The following is a 17,479-nucleotide window of genomic DNA, read 5'->3' as shown; positions in this document are numbered from 1 at the left end:
AGGTTTGGGAAGGTTTGGGAAGGGAAGGGAAGGTTTGGGAAGGGAAGGTTTGGGAAGGTTTGGGAAGGTTTGGGAAGGGAAGGTTTGGGAAGGTTTGGGAAGGTTTGGGAAGGTTTGGGAAGGTTTGGGAAGGTTTGGGAAGGTTTGGGAAGGTTTGGGAAGGTTTGGGAAGGGAAGGTTTGGGAAGGGAAGGTTTGGGAAGGGAAGGTTTGGGAAGGGAAGGTTTGGGAAGGGAAGGGAAGGTTTGGGAAGGGAAGGGAAGGGAAGGTTTGGGAAGGGAAGGTTTGGGAAGGGAAGGGAAGGGAAGGGAAGGTTTGGGAAGGGAAGGGAAGGGAAGGTTTGGGAAGGGAAGGTTTGGGAAGGGAAGGGAAGGTTTGGGAAGGGAAGGTTTGGGAAGGGAAGGGAAGGGAAGGTTTGGGAAGGGAAGGGAAGGGAAGGGAAGGGAAGGTTTGGGAAGGGAAGGGAAGGGAAGGGAAGGGAAGGGAAGGGAAGGGAAGGGAAGGGAAGGGAAGGTTTGGGAAGGGAAGGTTTGGGAAGGGAAGGGAAGGGAAGGGAAGGGAAGGGAAGGGAAGGGAAGGGAAGGGAAGGGAAGGGAAGGGAAGGGAAGGAAGGGAAGGGAAGGGAAGGGAAGGGAAGGGAAGGGAAGGGAAGGGAAGGGAAGGGAAGGGAAGGGAAGGGAAGGGAAGGGAAGGGAAGGGAAGGGAAGGGAAGGGAAGGGAAGGGAAGGGAAGGGAAGGGAAGGGAAGGGAAGGGAAGGGAAGGGAAGGGAAGGGAAGGGAAGGGAAGGGAAGGGAAGGGAAGGGAAGGGAAGGAAGGGAAGGGAAGGGAAGGGAAGGGAAGGGAAGGGAAGGGAAGGGAAGGGAAGGGAAGGGAAGGGAAGGGAAGGGAAGGGAAGGGAAGGGAAGGGAAGGGAAGGGAAGGGAAGGAAGGGAGGACGGAGGGGATGGAGGAACAGTGGGTGGAGTTGGAATAGAAGAGGACAGAGATGGAATGGGAGGGAGAAGGGGGATGGGATGGGATGGAATGGGAGGGAGAAGGGGGATGGGATGGGATGGGATGGGATGGGATGGGATGGGATGGGATGGGATGGGATGGGATGGGATGGGATGGGATGGGATGGGATGGGATGGGATGGGATGGGATGGGATGGGATGGGGAAGAGGAGAAGGAGGATGAAGGGCAAGAGGAGGGAGGAGATGGAGGAGGGAGAAAAAAGCAGATGGAGAACCAGGAGAACAGGTATGGAGAAAAACAGAGAAAGGGGATGGGGATGGAGGATGGAAAAGGGGATGGAAGAGGAGGGAGGGGAAGGGGACGGAGGAGAGGGAGGGGAATGGGGCCGGGGATTGAGGAGGAAAAGGAGGATGGAGGAAGAGGAGGAGGAGGGAGGGGAGGGAGATGGAGGAGGAAGAGACAAGAAGGGAGAGGGGGATGGAGAAGGAAAAATGGATGGAGGAGGAGGAGACGAGAAGGGGGATGGGGAAAAACAGGGAAGGAGGGTGGAGAGGGAGGATGGAAAGGGCACAGGGGAGAGGGAAGAGCAGGGGAGGGAAGGAGAGGGAGAGGGAAGGGAACGGAACAGAGACCAGGAATGGAGGGAGGGAGAGACACCAGGGAAATGGGGAAATGGGAAATCAGGGAAACAGGGAAATGGGGAATCAGGGAATCAGGAGAACAGAACCAGGGACAGAACGGGATCAGCGCCCCTCAGACCCCAAATCCCGCAGCCCTCGGTGTTTTCCCACCCCGAGAGGCTCTGGCTGGGATATCCGGGGCTCCCCGGGTGCTGCTCCCTCCCTCCCGCCCCGGCCCGGCTGCCCCAGTCCCCAAATTCCCCAAATTCCCAAATTCCCGAGGCTGACAGTACCTACTGCGGGCGGGGGGGGCGAGGCCATGGCGGGGGCGGCCCAGGGGCGTTCCTGCGGAAAACAGGGAAAAATGGGTTGGAAAAGTGGGAAAATGGGTTGGGAATGGGGGAAAAAGGGTTGGGAAAGGGGGAAAAGGGATGGAAAAGGGGAAAAGGGGTTGGAAAACAGGGAATAAAGGATTGCAAACAGGGAAAAAAAGGACTGGAAAAGGGTTGGGAAAGGGGAAAAAGGGTTGGAAAATAGGGGGGAAGGGTTGGAGAAGGGGGAAAAGGGTTGGGAAATGGGAGAAAATTTGAGAAACAGAAAATAAAAGATTGGGAAAGGGGGAAAAGAGTTGGGAAAGAGGAGAAAGGCTTGGAAAGCGGGAAAAAGGGTTGGGGAAGGGGCTCAGGCCCAGAGGCAGCCCTGGAAAGCACCGGGAGGCTCCAGCGGGATGGATCCAACCCCGGCTCCGGCTCGGAAAGGGAGCTGGGAATGGAATTCATCCCGGGAATTGCGGATCCCACCCCGGGAAGGGCGGGAAGCGCCGGGATCCGGCCGGGATCGATGCAGGGATCGATGGAGCCTCCGCCCGGAAACCGAGAGCGCCCAGAGGGCACCGGGAAGGGCAAGGCCGGAGCCTTGAAGCGCTCCCGAGGGAGGATCCCGGGGAAACATCCCGAGAAAAGGCCGGGATCCAGGATCTGGGATCCGAGAATTCTCGTCCCGGAGCGGGAACATTCCTGGGTCACCCCACCTGGGAATGTTCCCTGTGGGTGCAGAGGGAGGCAGAAATCCAGGACAAGAGTCCACCGAAACCCAGGAGATCAATCCTCAAAAACCGGGAGATGAATCCACAAAAAACCAGGAAATAATCCACAAAAAACTGGGAGAGGAATTCCCAAAAAAGGGGACAGGAATTCCCAAAATCCCAGGAGATTAATCCCCCAAAACCGGGAGAAGAATCCCCAAAAACCGGGAGATGAATCCAGAAAAAAAACCAGGAAATAATCCACAGAAAAATGGGAGATGAATTCCCAAAAACTAGGACAGGAATTCCCGAAGTCCCAGGAGAAGAATCCTCCAAAACCAGGCGACGAATCCCCAAAACCCCAGGGAAGCTCCAGGGCCCGGCGTTCCCGGGACTTCGGGAATTCCCGGTTTCTGCAGCGCCGGCTCCAGGAAAAGCCTCGAAGTCGGGAATCCTCAGGAAAAACCCCAGGATGGGGGTGAGGATCCGGCCCCTTCCTGCTCCGGGTCCTTCTCCCGGCGGGAATCGCGGCCCATCCCGGTTTTATCCCGGGAAAAGGTCACTCCCCTTTGGAGCGCTGACCTCAGCCCGGCCCCGATTTATCCCAGCGCCGGATTTATCCCAAGTGTCCAAAATAATCCTGGATCGGGGCTGAGCCAAGGGAAACAGGGATCGTTCCGGAGTTTTCTGCATCATCTGGGGCGGGAACATCCCGGGAGCCAAAGGGATCCCACGGGATGAGGGAAAATCGGGATCAGGCCAGCGGGGAGCTGTGGGAACGCACAGGAGGGGAAAATCCAGGGAATGGGGATGGGAGAACATCCTTGGGAATGGGGATTCCCGGAAGCTGCTGGGGATCCATGGAAATAAAGCGGGATGGGAAAATTGGGAAGCAGGAATCCATGGAAATAAAGTGGGATGGGAAAAGCGGGATTCAGGAATCCATGGGAATAAAGCAGGATGGGAAAATTTGGATTCAGGATAATCCAGGGATGTGGGATGGGGAATCATCCTTGGGAATGTGGAATGTGGGGAGCTGCAAGGGATCTGTGGAAATAAATTAGGAGAGGAAAAACGGGAAGCAGGAGAGGAAAGGTGGGAATGAGGAATCCATAGGAATTGAACGGGAGCAGGAATCCGTGGGAATGAACAGGACAGGAATCCATGGGAATGAACGGGACAAGAATCCACGGGAATAAACGGGACAGGAATCCATGGGAATGAACGGGACAGGAATCCATGGGAATGAACGGGACAGGAATCCATGGGAATGAACGGGACAGGAATCCATGGGAATCACCCAGGAAAGCGGGAGGAGGATCAGGATCCTCCAGGGACGGGATCTCCCCATTCCCGGCCATTCCCGGCCGTTCCCGGTGCCCGCGGCAGCCCCGGCCCGGCCCCGCCCGCTCCTGGCCTATTTTTATCCCGGGATATTTTTAGCCCTGGCACCGGAGCTGCTGCCAGGGGGAGCCGCTCTTGGATCCGCCCCGGGATCATCCCGGATCCATCCCAGAGATCCAGATCCATCCTGGGATCATCCCAGGGATCCAGATCCATCCTGGGATCATCCCAGGGATCCAGATCCATCCTGGGATCATCCCAGGGATCCAGATCCATCCTGGGATCATTCCATGGATCCGGACCCATCGCAGGATCATCCCACAGATCTGGATCCATCCCAAGCCCTTCCCGTGGATCTGGATCCACCTCAACCCGCAGGGATCGGATCAGGGATTGGGAACACGAGGGGAATCCGGGATCCATCCCAGAGGGAATCCGGGATCCATCCCAGAGGGAATCCGGGATCCAACCCGGCAGGATTGGCCAGGAATCAGCCCCGTCCCACTGCTGATCCAAGGAATAAAAACCCGGGACTGAAAAACCGAGAACAACCAACCGAAAACAAATCAATCTCCTTCCCAAAAAATCCCTTCCATTGCCCAAATTCCCTTCATTTGTCCCCAAACTTCCCTTAATTTTCCCCAAAACTCCCTCTCATTAGGCCCTAAAATTCCCTTCATTTGTCCCAAAATTCCCTTTATTTTTCCAAAAAAATCCGCACCAGGAGATGCCCCCATGGATCTGAGCTCCCCAGGATCCTGGGTTTCATTCCTGGTTTTATTCCAGCACAAAACATCAGGAATTTCCCCCCCAGAACCGCGTTCCCTGTGGTTTTCCCTGGAATTCTGGGGGAAATCCCGCTCCCTCCCAGCTGCTGTTCTCCCTAAACCCCAAAGAATTCCTTAAAAAATAAAAGGGAAAAAAATAAATAAGGAAAAGAGGGAAAACATTCCAGAGGTTCCATTCCTGCAGCACCCAACGCTTCCCAAAAAACGCCTAAAACTGGGAAAGGGGCCGGCATTCCCGCAGGGATTTGGGAATTCGGGAAGCGAATTCGGAAATTCAGGAATTCGGGAGTCACCGAATTTCCCTTCCCATTCCCGCTTCTTGGAAGGGTTTTAAATCCAACCTTTAGAGGAAAACTGGGAATTTTCGAGCAGGAATAACAACAGGAATGGCCTGGGCAGCGGGGGGGGAAGGGAAGGGCTCTTCCCAACGGGAAAGCCTCTGGATCTGGGATTTGGGGATCAATCCGGAGTTTGGGGATGGATTTTTGGGAAGGTGGAGCAGGAAAAGCAGGAAAGGCTAGGAAAACCTCTGGATATTGGGATTTGGGGGTGGAAATGTGGATTTAGAGGTGGATCCATGTTTTTGGGGCTGGATCCCGGGATCTGGGGTCGGATCCATGGGTTTGGGGTTGGATCCATGGATTTGGGGCTGGATCCATGGGTTTGGGGTTGGATCCATGGATTTGGGTGCGAACGGGAATTTCGGGGCGGATCCCGGGATTTCCGCTGGGTTTTTGGGAAGCCGCGGGGAGGGACGGGCGGGCTCCGAGCGGGGATTTGGGGGGGGCGGGCGCGGGGGCTCGGGCTGGATCCGGGGCGGGATTTCTGGGAAGCGGGGCAGGAAAACCGGGAATGGCGGGGCAGGAGAACCGGGAATGGCGGGGCAGGAGAACCGGGAATGGCGGGGCAGGAGAACCGGGAGTGGCGGGGCAGGAGAACCGGGAATAGCGGGGCAGGAGAACCGGGAATGGCGGGGCAGGAGAACCGGGAGTGGCGGGGGCAGCCCGGGAGTGGCGGGGGCAGTCCCGGCGGTCCGGTCCGGGGCAGTCCCGGCGGTCCGGTCCGGGGCAGTCCCGGCGGTCCGGTCCGGGGCAGTCCCGGCGGTCCGGTCCGGTCCGGTGCGGTGCGGTGCGGTCCGGTGCGGGGCGGGGTGGCGGTGCTGACCTGGCCCGCCCGCGGCGGTTCCCGAGCGCTCCGGGCCCGGCGGGGCCGCTGCCGGCGGAGCGGGGGATGCCGGGACCGGGAACGGCGGCGCCCGTCCCTCCTCCCCTTCCTCCCCTTCCTCCTCCTCCTGTTCCTGCTTCGCTCTCCCGCTCTGCCGCTGATCCTGCCCTGCTTTCCTGCTTTTCCTGCTTTTCCTGTTCCTGCTTTTCCTGCTTCTCTCTTTTTTCCGCTTTTCCGCTTCTCCTTTCTCTGCTTTTTCTGCTTTTCCCGTTTTCCCTTCTCTTGCTCTTCTGCTTCTCATCTTCCTGCTTTTTCTGCTTTTCCTGCTTCTCCTCCTGCTCTTCTGCTTCTCCTTTTCCCGCTTTTCCTCTTTTTCTTGCCTCTTCTCCTCCTGCTCTTCTGCTTCTCCTTTTCCCGCTTTTCCTCTTTTTCTTGCCTCTTCTTCTCCTGCTTTTCTGCTTCTCCTTTTCCCACTTCTGCTTCTCCTTCTCCTGCTTTTCCTCCTTTCCCTGCTTTTTTTTTCTTTTCCTGCTTCTCCTTTTCTCGTTTTCCTGCTTTTCCTGTTTCTCCTTTCCCTGCTTCTCCTTTTCCTCTTTTCCCTGCTTCTCCTTCTCCCACTTTTCCACTTCTCCTTCCTCTGCTTTTTCTCCTTTCCCTGCTTTTCCTTTTCCTGCTTTTCCTTTTCCTGCTTTTCCTCCTTCTCCTGCTTCTCCTTCTCTCGCTTCTCTGCTTCTCCTTTCCCTGCTGTTCCTGCTTTTCCTCCTTTCTTCCACTTTTCCAGTTCTCCTTTCCCCGCTTTCCTTTTCCTTCTTTTCCTTTTCCTCCTTTTCCTGCTTTTCCTCCTGCCTTTCCTGCTTCTCCTTCTTCCACCTTTCCCGCTTTTCCTGCTTTTCCTTCTCCTCCTCCTTTCCCTCCCCTCGTGTCCCGGGATTCACTTCCCCCGATTCCCAATCCCAGGAATTCGGGATTTTTCCCTTCAACCCCAGCCCGGAATTCCCAGGCAAAGCGGATTTTTCCAGGAATTCCTGGGGAAATTCCTTTTAAAACTCCCAAAAATCCATCCTGGAGCCAAACCCCCCCAGGGATTTCAGGCACCCCGTCGTGGATTCGTTGTTTTCCCCCCCAAATCCCTTTCATTTGGCCCCAAAATTCCCTTTCTTTTCCCAAATTTCCCTTTAATTGGCCCCAAAATTCCCTTTATTTGCTCAAAAAAAAAAACCCTTTCATTGGGCCCTAAAATTCCATTTGTTTGCAAAAAAAACCCCTTTATTTTCCAAAATAGCCCCCTTCATCTGCCAAAAAATCCCTTTATTTGTCCCAAAATTCCCTTGATTTTCCCAAAAATATCACTTTCATTTGTCCCAAAATTCCCTTTATTTGTCCCAAAATTCCCTTTATTTGGTGCCAAAAATTCCCTTTCATTTCCAAACCCACTTCCTTTCCTTGGTCCCAAAATTCCCTTTATTTGCCCTAAAAAAATCCCTTCATTATTTCCAAAAATTCCCTTTCTCTTCCCCAATTTTCCCTTTATTTGGATCCCTCCCATCCCGGTTTTGGGAGGGAAAACCTTTCCCGGATTATTTTTGGGAAGCAGCAAAAGCGTCCATGGGGCTTTGTGAATTAAAGTGATCTTTCTTGAGGGTTGGTTTTTTTTCTGGAAATTAAAGAGTTTTTTTCCGGGAATTAAAGTGATTTTTTAATGGGAATCAAAGTGATTTTTCCCATTTTTTTTTCCCGGAATTAAACCTATTTTTCTGGAGTTTTTTTCCTGGGATTAAAGGGAATTTTCCTGGCTTTTTTTCTGGGAATTTGAGTGTTTTTTCCGGAGCTTCTTCCTGGGATTTAAAGTGATTTTCCTGAGATTTAAAGTGATTTTTCTGGGAATTAAAGTGATTTTTCCTGGTTTTGGGGTTTTTTTCCCCCAGTAATTAAATGGATTTTTCTGGAATTTTTTCCTGGGAATAAAAGAGATTTTCCTGGAGTTTTACCCTGGGATTTGCAGTGATTTTTCCTGGGAATTACAGTGATTTTCCCAGAGGTTTTTTTAGGACTTAAGTGATTTTCCCAGGTTTTTTCCAACCTCATTCCCGACCCCCAGTATCCGGGATTCCCGGCGGGATGTGGGAACCTCATCCCAAAAATCCTCCTCCGGAAAGGCCAGGGAGGAGCAGAGGCCAGGATTGTTGGGATGAGCCCTGATTTTTGGGATGACCCCTGATTTTTGGGATGGCTCCCGCCCCTTGGAAAACTCCTGGAATTCCAGACCTCGGATCCTCCATCCCAAAGGGATCGGCCTTGGGATCCAACCCTTTCCTGGTGGATTTTTTTTTGATCCAACCCTTTCCTGATGGATTTTTTTTTGATCCAACCCTTTCCTGGTGGTTTTTTGTTTTGGCACCCAGCCCTTTCCCACAGATATTTTTTGGGTGGATCCAACCCTTTCCCAGAGGTTTTTTTTTGGGGGGGGGGATCCAACCCTTTCCCGGGATTTTTTGGATCCGACCCTTTCCTGGTGGTTTGGGAGGGTTTTTGGGTTTGTTTTTTTTTTTTTTAAATCCAACCCTTTCCCTGTGGATTTTTGGGATCCAGCCCTTTCCCACAGCTTTTTTTGGGGGGTGGATCCAAGCCTTTCCTGGTGTTCTTTGGGATCCAACCCTCTCCTGGTGAATTTTTGGGTTGGGGCCCAACCCTTTCCCACAGATATATTTTGGGGATCCTCCAACCCTTCCCAGTGATTTTTTTGGGATCCAACCCTTTCCCATATTTTTTGCAGGGGATCAAAACCTTCCCAAGTGGTTTTGTTTGTTTTGTTTTGTTTGTTTTCGTTTTTGTTTTTTTTTAATCCAACCATTTCCCAGTATTTTTTCGGAATCCAAGCCATTCCCGCAGTTTTGTTTTTGGGATCCAGCCCTTTCCTGGTGTTTTTTTGGGGTGGATCCAACCCTTTCCCAGTGATTTTTTTGGATCCAACCCTTCCTGGTTTTGGGGAGGGGGGAATCCAACTTTTTCCCACAGTTCTTTTTTGGGATCCAGCCCTTTCCTGTAGTTTTTTGGGGGTGGATCCAACCCTTTCCTGGTGTTTTTCCAACCCTTTCCCGGTGTTTTGGGGTGGATCCAGCCCTTTCCCGGTGTTTTGGGGTGGATCCAGCCCTTTCCCGGTGTTTTTCAGGTGGATCCAGCCCTTTCCCAGTGTTTTTCCAACCCTTTCCCGGTGTTTTGGAGTGGATCCATCCCTTTCCCGATGTTTTTCCAACCCTTTCCCGGTGTTTGGGGGTGGATCCATCCCTTTCCCGGTGTTTTTCCAACCCTTTCCCGGTGTTTGGGGGTGGATCCAGCCCTTTCCCGGTGTTTTTCCAACCCTTTCCCGGTGTTTGGGGGTGGATCCAGCCCTTTCCCGGTGTTTTTTTGGGATCAGGTGTGCGCACACCCCTGACCCGCCCGTCCGGAGCCCCCCCCCCGCGCATTCCCGGCTCATTCCCGGTGCTCCAGCCTCCCCCATCCCGAGAAAAGCTCACCTGGGCCGGGAGCGCGCCGGGAATTCCCCTGCGGAGCGCGGCGGGGCCGGGCCGGGCGGGGCCGGGCGGGGCCGGGCTCCAGCCGAGCCTGAAATTCCAGGGATTCATTCCAGGGCTTCAGCCGAGCGTCCCGGGATCCAGGGATCCACCGGGGATCGACCCAGCCCGGCCTCTCCGCAGGGAGATTGGAAAGTTGGGATTTGGGGATGGGGAATTCCCGCGGGAGCGGCTCCGCGGCCGGGCCGGGCGGAACAAGGAAATGATCCCAAAAAAGCGCCGGGAGCGGGAGCGGCTCCTCCGGGGATCCCGGGGGTGTCCGGGGATCCCGGGGGTTCCAGGGATCCCGGGAATCCCGGGGGGCTTGGACGGCTCCCGGCTCGGGGAAAGTTCGGCAAGGGGGGTTGGATCAGCCTGGAAAATCGGGAATGAAGAGCCCGGGATGGGGTCAGGACACAGGGATTGGATCCAGGGAAAAATCGGGAATGGAGAACTCGGGATGGGGTCAGGATACAGGGCTTGGATCCAGGGAAAATTGGGAATTCAGAGCCCGGGATGGGATCAGGACACAGGGATTGGATCCCCCCTGTGGATCCTGGATCCAGATAAATTTGGAATGCAGAGCTTGGGGTGGATCCAGGAACATTTGGGGATGCTCAGACTGGGATGGGATCACAGGGGTTGCTGGATCCAGGGAAAATTTGGGATGGAGATCTTGGGATGGGGTCAGGTCACAAGGGCTGGACCCGACCTGTGAATCCTGGATCCAGGGAAAAGTGGGAATTCTCCAGCCGGGATGAGGTCACAGGGGTTGGATCCTGCCCGTGGATCCTGGATCCAGGGAAAGGGGGACAGGCAGAGCCTGGGATAGATCCAGGAAAAACGGGATGGGGAGCCAGGATGGGATCACCCCGCAGGGACTGGGTCCAGGGAAATCTGGGATGCAGAGCTGGGAACGGGGTCATTCCCACAGGGACTGGGTCCAGGGAAATCCGGGATGCAGAGCTGGGAACGGGGTCATTCCCACAGGGACTGGGTCCGGCCTGCGGATCCGGGATCCAGGGAAATTTGGGGATTTGGGGGTGCTCAGGCCGGGATGGGGTCACAGGGGTCGGATCCCATTCCTGGGATCCAGGGAATCTGGGATGCAGAGCCCGGGATGGGGTCACTCCCACAGGGATTGGATCCAGGGAAAATCGAGGATGGAGAGTTCGGGATGGGGTCATTCCCAGAGGGATCGGATCCCACTTCTGGGATCCAGGGAATCTGGGGATGGACAACCCAGGATGGGGTCACTCCCACAGAGACTGGATCCGGCCTGTGGATCCTGGATCCAAGGAAATCGGGAATTCAGAGCCCGGGATGGGGTCACTCCCACAGAGACTGGATCCAGCCTGTGGATCCTGGATCCAGGGAATTTGGGGATGCAGAGCCCAGGATGGGGTCAGGCCACAGGGATTGGATCCAAGGAAATCGGGGATGGAGAATCTGGGATGGGGTCACTCCCACAGGGATCGGATCCGGCCTGTGGATCCTGGATCCAGGGAAATCGGGGATGGAGAATCTGGGATGGGGTCACTCCGCAGGGATTGAACTCCTCCCGCAGATGGCCGCAAACGGGCGCAGATTGTGCAAATCCCTGCAGAGCCGGGCCGGGAGGCGGCCGGGCCGGTCTGGGCGGGTCCCGGGCCGGTCTGGGCGGGTCCCGGGCGGGTTCCGGGCCGGGCCGGGCCGGTCTGGGCGGGTCCCGCCGCTCCCCCCGGTTCCCTCCCGGTTCCCGTCCCGGTTCCCTCCCGGGCCGGTTCTCCCTCATTCCTCCGGTTCCCGCTGCTGTCCCTGCCCTGCGCTCGTGGCTGCGCCTCTGTCTGCGCTCGCTTCTGTTTCTGTTTTATCTTTCTTTTTTAGTTTTCTATTTCTTCTTTATTTTTCCATTTCTTTTTTATTTTCCTATTGCTTTTTTATTTTTCTATTTCTTTCTTTATATTTATACTCATATTTTTATATGTATGTATTTCCATTTCTTCTTCATTTTTCTATTTTTTATTTTTCTATTCCTTTTGTATTTTCCTATTTCTTTTGTATTTTCCATTTCTTTTTTCATTTTTCTATTCCTTTTTCATTTTTCTATTCCTTTTTTATACTTACACTTGTGTTTTTCTTTTCATTAATTTCCATTTCTTCTCTATTTTTCTGGTTTTTCTGTTTTTTCTAGTCACACTCGTATTTGTGGCTTTGTGTGCCTGTTTATATTTGTATTTCTATGGGTTTGGATTTATGCTAATTATGCTAATATCGGTATTTCCATTTATACTTGCTTTTATTTGTGCATTTACCTTTCTATTTCTATTTCTATTTCTATTTCTATTTCTATTTCTATTTCTATTTCTATTTCTATTTCTATTTCTATTTCTATTTCTATTTCTATTTCTCATTTCTTTTTTACTTCCATATTTCCATATTTCTATATTTCTATACTTTCATACTTCTGTATTTTTATGTTTGATTTTATATTTCTCTATTCCTGTATTTCTATCTTTATTTCTATATTTCTGTACTTCTATATGCTTACATTTCTATATTTCTATACTTTTATAATCCTATATTTCTACATTTCTATATTTCTATATTTCTATTTTTATTTTTATATTTCTATATTTATTTATATGTTTCCATGTTTCCATATTTCTATACTTTTATGTTCATTTTTATATTTCTATATTTATTTCTATATTTCTATATGTATTTCCATATTCCTATACTTCTATACATTTATATTTCTATATCTCCATATTTCTGCTGGCATTTGTATACTTGTTTGTATTTATGCTTATATTTGTATTTCTCTACTTTTGTATTAATATTGATATTTTCATTTATACTTTCATATATGTCTTCATATTTGCATTTTCCCCTTTACTTTTGCATTTATGTTTATATTTATTTTCAAGTTTATATTTAATTATATACCCCTAGTTGTACTTGTACCCACTTGTAGCTATTCAAACACGTTAATATTTGCATTTCTTCATTTACGCACATCTAATTAACATTTCTAATCCCTACTGAACTTTTTATTGCACATTGATTAACACTCACCAGCAGTATTAATTATCCCTATTATTCATGCATTTTATTAATATTTATATATTTTATATTTCTATTTGTATTTTCTATTTATTTCTATTTATTTTTACATTTATATTTGTATTTATATTTCTGTTTCAATTAAAATTTATATTGACATTAATGTTTGTACTTAAAATTTTTATTTCCAGCTTTACATTGACTTTTGAATTCGTATTTATGTGTTTGTAAATATATTTGTAAATATTTAAATATTTAATATTGTAATATAGAAATGTTTTTTAAATTAAATATTTAAATTTATATTTGTAAATATTTAATATTTTAGATAATATTAAAAATTGAATTTGAATGTGTTAATATTCAAATATTCATTAATCCTTCCAATCCCTGCAGAGCGTTTCAATGCACATTTATTAACACTGGTCATTAATGTTAATTATCTCTGTTAATAAGGAATTCCCTGGTCCTGGAAATCCCGGGATTTTGGGGATTCCTGGCTGGGGTGGGGGCCAGGCCTGCCCTCTGCTGGATCCAAACCTCGGGATGCCATTCCCAGGAAATTCCCCAACTTTCCAGAGGGTTTTAATTAATTTCTTCATTAAAAATAAGGATTTTCACAGAAACCCATGGAATTTCAAACCCCGGGTTTTCACAGAAACCCATGGAATTGTGAGGCTTCAACAGCCTCATTCCCGTCTTTCCCAAGGAATGTCCCAACTTTTCCAGAGGGTTTTAATTCATTTCTTCATTAAAACCCAGGGTTTGTACAGAAATCCATGGAATTGTGGGGCTTTAAGGGCATCATTCCCACCTTTCCCAAGGAATGTCCCAACTTTTCCAAAGGATTTTTTCCGAAGGATTTGGGGGCTATTTTGGAGTTCAGCTCCTGGGTTTTCCCAGGAATCCACGGAATTGTGGGGCTGGAGCCGCTCCAGGGGTTCCCTTTCCTGCCGGCATTCCCTGGAAAGCTTCAGAGCGGCTTTCCCAGGGGATATCCCAGTATCCCACCTTTTCAGGGATCTGGGAATGGTTCTGGCTGGAACACCGGGATTCGCTCCCGTTTCCCACATTCCAGCATTCCCTGGGAATCCCTGCAGCCCTTCCCAAGGGGACTCTGGAACGGCTCCCCTGGAGTGCCCGGGATCTGCTCTCCAGGAATTCTGGCTGGGGGGAAACCGGGATTGATCCATGTGATCTGTGGGATGCGGGAGAGGGCGGAGCCTGATCCCTGATCCTGATCCTGAGCTCAGACCCTGATCCCTGATCCTGATCCCTGATCCTGAGCCCAATCCCTGATCCTGAGCCCTGATCCTGAGCTCTGATCCTGATCCCTGATCCTGATCCCAATCCCTGATCCTGAGCCCTGATCCTGAGCTCTGATCCCGATCTGTGATCCCTGATCCTGATCCCGATCCCTGATCCCTGATCCCACTTTTCTGGCCCCAAATCCCTCGGCAGAGCTCAGAATTTGTGTGGATCTGCAACTCCAGCTCAGCCTTTGCTCCTTCCAAAGGAATTCCCAGCAAATTCCCAGCAAAGCCCCCAAATTCCCAACCAATTCCCGACCAATTCCCAACCAATTCCCGACCAATTCCAGCCAATTCCTGACCAATTCAGCCAATTCCCAGACAATTCTCAGACAATTCCAGCCAGTTCCAGCCAATTCCCAACTGATTCCCGGCCAATTCCCAGCAAACCCTGCCCAACCCAGCCTTGGATCCATCCCAAATTCAATCCCCAGGAAAATCCCGTGTTTGTGTCAACTGGAGCTTCCCAAATTCCTGAAAAACCTGGAAAACCTCTGGAGCTGCGGCCTGGCTGGAAAAGGAGCCTGGGAAGGGCCGGGCATGGATCCCATCCCTGAATCCACAGATCCCAACCCTGAATCCACAGATCCCATCCTGGAATCCCACAGATCCCATCCCAGAATCCCATAGATCCCATCCCTGAATCCACAGATCTTATCTGTCAATCCTACAGATCCCATGGATCCCATCCCTGCATCCCACAGATCCCATGGATCCCATCCCTGTGTCCCACGGCTGCTCCCGATCCCATCCCAATCCCAGCCCCCATTCCCAGGCTGCTCCCAACCCCTCCCCCTTCCCGGGATTTCTGCACAGGGCCCGGCTGCAAATCCCCTTCCCAAAGATTCCCATCCCTGGGGAGGCAAATCCCAATCCCAGAGATCCCAACCCTTATGGATACCCCAATCCAGGGACACCAATCCCATTCCCAGAGCTCCCAGTCCCTATGGATATCCCAATCCAGGGACACAGATCCCATTCCCAGAGATCCCAATCTTTATGGATATCCCAATCCAGGGACACAGATCCCAATCCCATGGATCCCCCATCCAGGGACACAAATCCCATTCCCAGAGATCCCAATCCAGGGACACCGATCCCATTCCCAGAGCTCCCAATCCCTATGGATCCCCAATCCAGGGACACAGATCCCATTCCCAGAGCTCCCAGTCCCTATGGATATCCCAATCCGGGGACACAAATCCCAATCCAGGGACACTGATCCCATTCCCAGAGATCCCAATCCCATGGATCCCCCATTCAGGGACACCAATCCCATTCCCAGAGATCCCATTCAGGGACACCGTATCCCATTCCCAGAGATCCCAATCCCTATGGATCCCCCATCCAGGGACACCGATCCCGTTCCCAGAGCTCCCAGTCCCGGGGTTATCCCGGGTGAGCCGCTCCCGCTCCCTCGGGAATCGGGAATTGGCTTTTCCAGTTTTTCCAGCTCCAGCACAAACCGGTTCCTCCCAGCCTGCCCCGGCCCGTCCCGGCATTCCCGGCTGCCCACAAATCCCAGCCCGGCCTTTTGGGGGGAAAATCCCATTTTTTTGGGATCCCGCCCCGTTCCCAGTCCAGGAAATCCTGGAAAATCCCCGACCCGGCCCCGTTTCCCTGGGAAGCGCCGCTGGGATGCTCCCGGGATAATTCCGTGAGTAAGGAATTCCCTGGGGGGTTGGACCCTTTTCCTTCATTCCAAAGATTTTGGGGGGATTTGGGGGGTTTTTCTGTGGGAATTCCGTGGGTTCAGGCCCTATTCCAAAATTGCCATAAATTGAGAGATATCCCAAATTTATCCCAGTGAAATATTCCAAATTTAATCCCAAATATCCCAAAGTTATCCCAGTGAAATATTGGAATTTTAATCCAAAATATTGTAAATGTATTCCAGTGAAATATTCTGAATTTAGCCCCAAATTTATCCCAAATTCCCAAGGCATCCCAAATTCCTCTCCTTGCTATCCAGGAAATTTTCTCCTGGTTAAAAAAAAACCTGGAATAAGGAGAGTGAGCAAAAGCAAAACAAAAAATGGAATAAAGGGAATATTTCCATTTATTTCTTGGAAAATTCCACTTTTTAATGGGCAGGTTTAATTTTGGGGTGAGGAAAAATCCCGCTTTTATTTGGAATGACGGCAATAAATTGATTTATTGGGGAATGTTTGCAGGATGTGCATTTGTTTTGGGGGAGTTAAATGTGGATTTATTTTTTGAGAAAAAAAATCCTTTGGAATAAGTGAACTTAATTTGGGGGGGGAAAATCCTTGGCTCAATGTGAATTTAATTTTTTGGGAAGAAATCCTTTGGAATAAATGAATTTAATTTGGGGGATGAAAACCCCTTTGGAATCCATGAATTCAATTTTTGGGAACAAATCCTTTGGAATCTGTGCATTTAATTTTTTGGGAGAAAATCCCTTTGGAATCTGTGAATTTAATTTTAGGAGTGAAAAAATTCCTTGGCTCAATGTGCATGTATTTGGGGAAGAAATCCCCTTGGAATAAGTGAATTTAATTGGGGGGGGGATAAATTAGAATAAATTAATTTATTTGGGGAGGGAGGGGAATCCATGGTAATAAATGAATTTATTTGGGGAGGGGAATCCATGGAAATAAGTGAATTTAATTTGGGGGAAAAATCCATTGGAATCAATTGAAATAAATGAATTTATTTTGCGGGGAGAGGAATCCATGGGAATAAGTGAATTTAATTTTTGGAGAGTGGAATTCATAGGAATAAATCAATTTAATTTGGGGGGGAATCCATGGGAATAAATGAATTTAATTTGGGGGAAGGGGAATCCATTGGAATAAGTGGATTTAATTCTGGGAAGGGAAAAATCCTTGGCTAAACTGGAATTTATTTTGGGGGAAGAAACCCTTTGGAATTCGTGCATTAATTCCCTGCCACAAACTCCCTACACCCACCTTTTCTTGGGGGAAAAAAACCCACAAACATTTCTGCTCTCCTAAACACCCAAACCCCAAAATCCCTGGAATCCTCCTCCCAAAAATAAAATAAAATAAAATAAAATAAAATAAAATAAAATAAAATAAAATAAAATAAAATAAAACACAATAAAGTAAAATAAAATGAAATAATAAAGTAAAATAAAATGAAATAATAAAGTAAAATAAAATAAAGTGAAAAGAAAAGAAAAGAAAAGAAAAGAAAAGAAAAGAAAAGAAAAGAAAAGAAAAGAAAAGAAAAGAAAAGAAAAGAAAAGAAAAGAAAAGAAAAGAAAAGAAAAATAAAGTAAAATGAAATAAAAATAAAATAAAGTAAAATGAAATAAAAATAAAATAAAGTAAAATAAAAATAAAATAAAGTAAAATAAAAATACAAATTAAAAAATTAAAAAATTAAAAAATTAAAAAAATTAAAATAAAGTAAAATTAAATTAAATTAAAAACAATAAAAATAAAAATAAAAATAAAAATAAAAATAAAAATAAAAATAAAAATAAAAATAAAATTTAAAAATCAAAATCAAATAATAAAATAAAATAAAATAAAATAAAACAAAATAAAATAAAACAAAATAAAATAAAATAAAACAAAATAAAATAAAATAAAATAAAATAAAATAAAATAAAATAAAATAAAATAAAATAAAATAAAATAAAATAAAATAAAATAAAATAAAATAAAATAAAACAAAACAAAATAAAATA

The 17,479-nt window shown here is 48.7% G+C and overlaps 1 protein-coding gene across 8 annotated transcripts in view; it reads right to left on the bottom strand.

Annotated features, from left to right (window-relative positions):
- ARHGEF10L (Rho guanine nucleotide exchange factor 10 like) overlaps positions 1-9,557 on the bottom strand; it is a 49,295-nt gene extending 39,738 nt beyond the window's left edge. The window contains exons 1-2 of one of the 8 annotated variants that reach the window (XM_063417526.1): positions 9,410-9,557; positions 1,868-1,919 (exon numbers count right to left, since the gene is read on the bottom strand). In XM_063417526.1, the coding sequence (XP_063273596.1) occupies positions 1,868-1,919; positions 9,410-9,517 (160 nt within the window). In that variant the 5' untranslated portion in view covers positions 9,518-9,557. Of the gene's footprint in view, positions 1-1,867; positions 1,920-5,894; positions 6,275-6,330; positions 7,063-9,409 lie in introns of those variants that run through there. The other 7 variants (XM_063417528.1, XM_063417524.1, XM_063417521.1 and 4 more) reach the window with 7 other exon arrangements.
- Positions 9,558-17,479: the final 7,922 nt, after the last annotated feature.

This window comes from Prinia subflava, chromosome 21 (genome assembly GCF_021018805.1).
Source record: "Prinia subflava isolate CZ2003 ecotype Zambia chromosome 21, Cam_Psub_1.2, whole genome shotgun sequence".
In the NCBI taxonomy this organism is placed as follows: Eukaryota; Metazoa; Chordata; class Aves; order Passeriformes; family Cisticolidae; genus Prinia; species Prinia subflava.
Note: the sequence above shows the minus strand (reverse complement) of the source record. Positions and strands in the feature narration are given on the sequence as shown.